At 48.4% G+C, this 5,817-nt stretch overlaps 1 protein-coding gene across 1 annotated transcript in view; it reads left to right on the top strand.

Moving 5' to 3' along the window:
* Positions 1-5,048, top strand: part of LOC122546908 (activin receptor type-1-like) — a 17,388-nt gene extending 12,340 nt beyond the window's left edge. Inside the window, exons 6-7 of the mRNA XM_043685520.1 lie at positions 256-531; positions 4,587-5,048. Coding sequence (XP_043541455.1) covers positions 256-531; positions 4,587-4,879 — 569 coding nt within the window. The 3' untranslated portion in view covers positions 4,880-5,048. The remainder of the gene's footprint in view (positions 1-255; positions 532-4,586) is intronic.
* Positions 5,049-5,817: the final 769 nt, after the last annotated feature.

Genomic DNA, 5,817 nt, shown 5'->3' with positions numbered 1-5,817 from the left:
TACTCCCCGTTCCTATATATTCCCGTCTGTATCGAGGGGAGTTACTCCCCGTTCCTATATATTCCCGTCTGTATCGAGGGGCCTAGTCCCCGTTCCTGTTCATTTCTCCACGTGTCTGTGAATTTCGGCAGAATGGAATTGAGCCCCCTTTGTGCTGATCGCCATCGTTTTGGGGCCTCGATGATTCGGAAGAGCTCATCCTGCTGCGTCCCCGATGAGAGTCTGACCAGCTGTTTCCTCCCTCCCTCCCTCCAGGGTTCATCGCCTCGGACATGACGTCACGGAACTCGAGTACCCAGCTCTGGCTCATAACGCGCTACCACGAGAACGGCTCGCTGTACGACTACCTGCAGTGTAACACGGTCGACACAGAGGGCTGCCTGAGACTCGCGCTGTCCATCATCAGCGGCCTGGTCCACTTGCACGCGGAGATCATTGGTACGCCCGGCAAGGCCGCCATCGCCCACCGAGACCTCAAAAGCCGAAACATTCTCGTCAAGAGAAACAAACAGTGTTGCATCGCAGACCTAGGTAACACCGACTAACCAGCTACACGCTCTCTGTGAGCTTTCACTGGCTCAGGGTCTGGCAACCCAGTAACATTGTGCTCAACTTTCCTTACCCTTTACTTCACGCCCTCCCCTCCCAGCTTCACCTCCAAGTTGAGCTGTCTGCATGGTATCTTCCCCATGTGCCACTCTCCTCCTTCTTTAATAACTCTTCAACCTGACCTTTTAGCTCTGAGGAAGGGTGACCGGACTCGAAACTGTACTCTCTCGCTCCACAGATGCTGCCAGACCTGCTGAGTTTCTCCAGCAATTTCTGTTTTTGTTTCTTGGTGTGTTTTTTTCATTTTCAATTTTAGCGCTGCTTCTGCTTTAGCCAGATCTCTCACTCCTGGACGTCAAAGCAGCTAAAAAATACAAACCATGAGATCTGACAGGATCTAATCTCCAAACCTCCCACCTGGCCCAGTTTCTCATGAATCTTACCCCTCTGCTGTGACTGATGTTTCTTCTGTTTTGAACTTCCCTGCCTGCACCAATCAGTCTTCAGCTCTGTCGGCTGGGAGAGGGTTTTGCGCAGGTCTGAATCAACAAGGCCTCACCATTTTCCTCTTCGCTATCAATTCCCCCCGTTAACCAATAAGGGGAGTGGATGTTGGCAAATGAATTCTGCCCATGCTTGTAATTTGCATCTTTACTTCACTAAAATAATGACCGGGGACAGGCTAAATCCCTCTCCCCTCTCCAATGGCTGACGTTGCCTCAGCCAACTCATACGCCTGAGCCTGTGGCCTAGTGGTCTGCTCTATCATTCCCTAAAATGGTATTTGCGGACACAGAGTGACACCATTCCACACAGATGGATTGCTTAATAATGTCCAAAACCACTTGAAAGAAATATATTTTGGCTTAGTGGTTTTAATTTTCCTTATTCACTTCCCCTCCGTGTCCTAAGCAGTCTTTAAATGATTTCCAGACACCAGCAAATTTCTTTAACCACTTGGTGATGAGTGTGCGATACTCTGGGCATAATTGCCAACCAAGTGATGTCAATAGGGTTGTGGGTTCAAATTCAAGCCCCACTCCAGATGGCAGCAGAGTGCCATGGCGAGGGGACGCTGGTGATCAGAGTTGTCTCTCAGGTAAAATATTAAAATCAAAGCAATGTCACCCCATTTCATTGCCTCAGCTAACCTCCTAGAAATCCTACAGCAGTGTTTGGAAAATATCAGGTCGCGCTCTTGGTGTACTGACCAACATCCCTCCCTCTGACAATATCACTCATTCACTGCTGCAGATCCAAAATGGCTGATCATTGCAACACGTGGTTACTTCCTGTGAAATGTGAGGCAGGGCTATTTCAATGCAGCCTCTTTCTTGACCTCAGTCTTACCCAAATGATAGAATGATGCCACAGCTTTCCTTGCCAAGTGTATATTTCGGGAAAAATATGTAACCATCTTTCAGGACCAAACACTGGTTAGCAGAATAGAAAACATAGTAAACAACAGCAAGATACCTGTATGTCACTGGTCACCAAGACGTCTGTACACAATCAATAGCCAATCAGCAGCCTGTACGCAATCAATAGCCAATCAGCAGCAAGATGCCTGCACGCAATCAATAGCCAATTTACAACAAGATGCCTGCGCACAATCAATAGCCAATCAGTAGCAATATATCTGTACGCAATCAATAGCCAATCAGCAGCAATAGTCCTGTGCACAATCACTAGCCAATCAGCAGCAAGCTGCCTGTCGGCAATCAATAGCCAATCAGCAGCAAGAAGCCTGTATGCAATCAATAGTCATTCAGCAGCAAGCTGTCTGTACGCAATCAATAGCCAATTTACAACAAGAAGCCTGCGCACAATCACTAGCCAATCAGCAGCAATATTCCTGTGCACAATCACTAGCCAATCAGCAGCAAGAAGCCTGTATGCAATCAATAGCCAATCAGCAGCAAGCTGTCTGTACGCAATCAATAGCCAACTTATAACAAGCTACCTGTATGCAATCAATAGCCAATCAGCAACAAGATGCCTGTACACAATCAATAGCCAATCAGCAGCGGGCTACCTGTACGCAATCAATAGCCAATCAGCAACAAGATGCCTGTACACAATCAATAGCCAATCAGCAGCGGGCTGCCTGTACGCAATCAATAGCCAATCAGCAGCAAGCTGCCTGCACACAATCACTAGCCAATCAGCAGCAAGCTGCCTGTAGACAATCAATAGCTGATCATCAGCAAGATGCCTGTACGCAATCAATAGCCAATCAGCAGCAAGCTGCCTGTAGGCAATCAATAGCCAATCAGCAGCAAGCTGCCTGTAGGCAATCAATAGCCAATCAGCAGCAAGATGCCTGTACGCAATCAATAGCCAATCAGCAGCAAGCTGCCTGTGCACAATTAATAGCCAATCAGCAGCAAGATGCCTGCACACAATCAATAGCCAATCAGCAGCAAGCTGCCTGTACGCAATCAATAGCCAATCAGCAGCAAGCTGCCTGTGCACAATTAATAGCCAATCAGCAGCAAGATGCCTGCACACAATCAATAGCCAATCAGCAGTAAGCTGCCTGTAGGCAATCAATAGCCAATCAGCAGCAAGATGCCTGTGCACAATCAATAGCCAATCAGCAGCAAGATGCCTGTGCACAATCAATAGCCAGTCAGCAGCAAGATGCCTGTAGGTAATCAATAGCCAACCAGCAGCAAGCTGCCTGCACACAATCAATAGCCAATCAGCAGCAAGCTGCCTGCACACAATCAATAGCCAATCAGCAGCAAGCTGCCTGTAGGCAATCAATAGCCAATCATCAGCAAGATGCCTGCGCACAATCAATAGCCAATCAGCAGCAAGATGCCTGCACACAATCAATAGCCAATCAGCAGCAAGCTGCCTGTCTGCAATCAATAGCCAATCAGCAGCAAGCTGCCTGTAGGCAATCAATAGCCAATCAGCAGCAAGCTGCCTATCGGCAATCAATAGCCAATCAGCAGCAAGCTGCCTGTAGGCAATCGATAGCCAATCAGCCGCAAGATGCCTGCGCACAATCAATAGCCAATCAGCAGCAAGCTGCCTATCGGCAATCAATAGCCAATCAGCAGCAAGCTGCCTGTAGGCAATCGATAGCCAATCAGCAGCAAGATGCCTGCGCACAATCAATAGCCAATCAGCAGCAATATTCCTGTGCACAATCAATAGCCAATCAGCAGCAAGCTGCCTGTCGGCAATCAATAGCCAATCAGAAGCAAGATGCCTGCGCACAATCAATAGCCAATCAGCAGCAATATTCCTGTGCACAATCACTAGCCAATCAGCAGCAAGAAGCCTGTCGGCAATCAATAGCCAATCAGCAGCAAGCTGCCTGTAGGCAATCAATAGCCAATCAGCAGCAAGCTGCCTGTCGGCAATCCTTCCTGAAGAAGGGCTCATGCCCGAAACGTCGATTCTCCTGTTCCTTGGATGCTGCCTGACCTGCTGCGCTTTTCCAGCAACACATTTTCAGCTCTGTACGGAATCAATAGCCAATCAGCAGCAAATAGCCCATGCCCAATCACTATCCAATCAGCATGAAGATGCCTGCATGAACTCAGTAGCCAATCAGCAGTAGGAGGGGGACATGGGGTTGGGGGGGAGGGGGAGGAGGAGGAGGATTTGTGGGGATGTAGGGCAGAGGCAGAGAGAGGGTTTTTTTTTGGCTGGGGGGACAGTATTTATGCAGGTGGACGTGATGGGAGTGGGAGACGGGGAATGGGGAGGTGGGACTGAGTGAACGGGAAGCAGTACTGGGAGTGGGGACAGAGCTGGTTGGAGGCTGACACAGAAGATCTGCTGGGAGAGACCAGATCGGATCCTTGTGAATGCTTTGGCAGCAGATACTGTCCCTGGTTCTTCACTTCACAAACTCAGAGCCCCCGACTGCTGCGAGGGGCATTTGCCCTCGACACCTCCTTCAACAGTATGGAGCCCTTTGCAGCTTCAAGCATTGACTCCGCCTGTTTCTGTGCCTCTTTGAGCCTGTCTATGTTTTGTTCAGCTGACCAACTCACTGGGATCTTTTCTCCTTCCAGGCTTAGCAGTCATCCACTCCCAGAGCAATGACTTCCTGGACGTCGGAAACAATCCCAAAGTCGGGACCAAGCGCTATATGGCTCCGGAGGTGCTGGATGAGACAATCCGCACCAACAGCTTCGAGTCATATAAAGCGACAGACATCTGGGCATTCGGTCTTGTACTGTGGGAGATTGCAAGGAGAACTTCGATAAACGGTAAGCGAGCTTGTGAGAGTGCTGTCGAAACAGCAATTAAGCAACAAACTCAGCCCCCAAACTCTCCTGCTGTTCAATTCCGACTGAACCCGTAACAAAGAATTGTAATGTTTACTTTTGAATTTTATTTTTCTACTTTGTACTAAAACCGAACTGTGGTGATGAAACCTTTTAGCTTAGATTACATTACATAATTTTTAGTGTTGTATTTTTCTCTGCTTGTACCTAGGACTTTGCACTTTTGGCACCGGGAATGGTGACACTTTTCACTGTCCTCCTGTGCTTGGGTACACAAGACAATAAATTTAAATCTAAACCTTAATCTCAATCTAACCCCTTTCCACACACCTTGCCACTTGTTCACACCTAGGCCCGATGGCAACCTAATCCATTTTCGTTTTGGAGCTTTCAAGTGATGCCACCCAGCTCCCCTTCCTCACTGGGACTCAATCTCGATTTAGACTTCCTGCTCTCCTCCCCACCCCAATCAAAGGAATTAGTGTCTCTCTATTGACCCAGTGAATGTCTTTTAACGTCTTCTACAGACGCGTTGAGTGAATGGGCACATGTATAGCCGATGCAGCTTATGTGGGTAAATGTGAGGTTATCCACTTTGGGAGCAAAAACAGGAAGGTGGATTATTCTCTGAGTGGCGAGAGATTGGGAAAGGGGGAGGTGCAGTGAGACCTGGGTGCCCTTGTGCACCAGTCACTGTAAGTAAGCCTGCAGGGGGCAGCAGGAGGTGAAGAAGGTCAATGGGATGTTGGGCCTTCATAGTGAGAGGGTTCGAGTACAGGAGCAGTTGGACAGGGCCTTGGTGAGACCACACCTGGAGTATTGTGTGCAGTTTGGGTCTCCTTATCTGAGGAAGGATGTTCTGGTGATGGAGGGAGTACAGCAAAGGCTTCCCAGACTGATTCCTGGGATGGCAGGACTGATGTATGAAGACAGACTGGAACGGTTAGAATTATATCCACTGGAGTTTAGAGGAATAAAGGGGGAGATCTCATAGAAACCAATAAAATTCTAACAG

Source organism: Chiloscyllium plagiosum, unplaced genomic scaffold (genome assembly GCF_004010195.1).
Source record: "Chiloscyllium plagiosum isolate BGI_BamShark_2017 unplaced genomic scaffold, ASM401019v2 scaf_11098, whole genome shotgun sequence".
Classification (NCBI taxonomy): domain Eukaryota; kingdom Metazoa; phylum Chordata; class Chondrichthyes; order Orectolobiformes; family Hemiscylliidae; genus Chiloscyllium; species Chiloscyllium plagiosum.
This window is presented reverse-complemented; position numbering and strand designations above follow the sequence as displayed.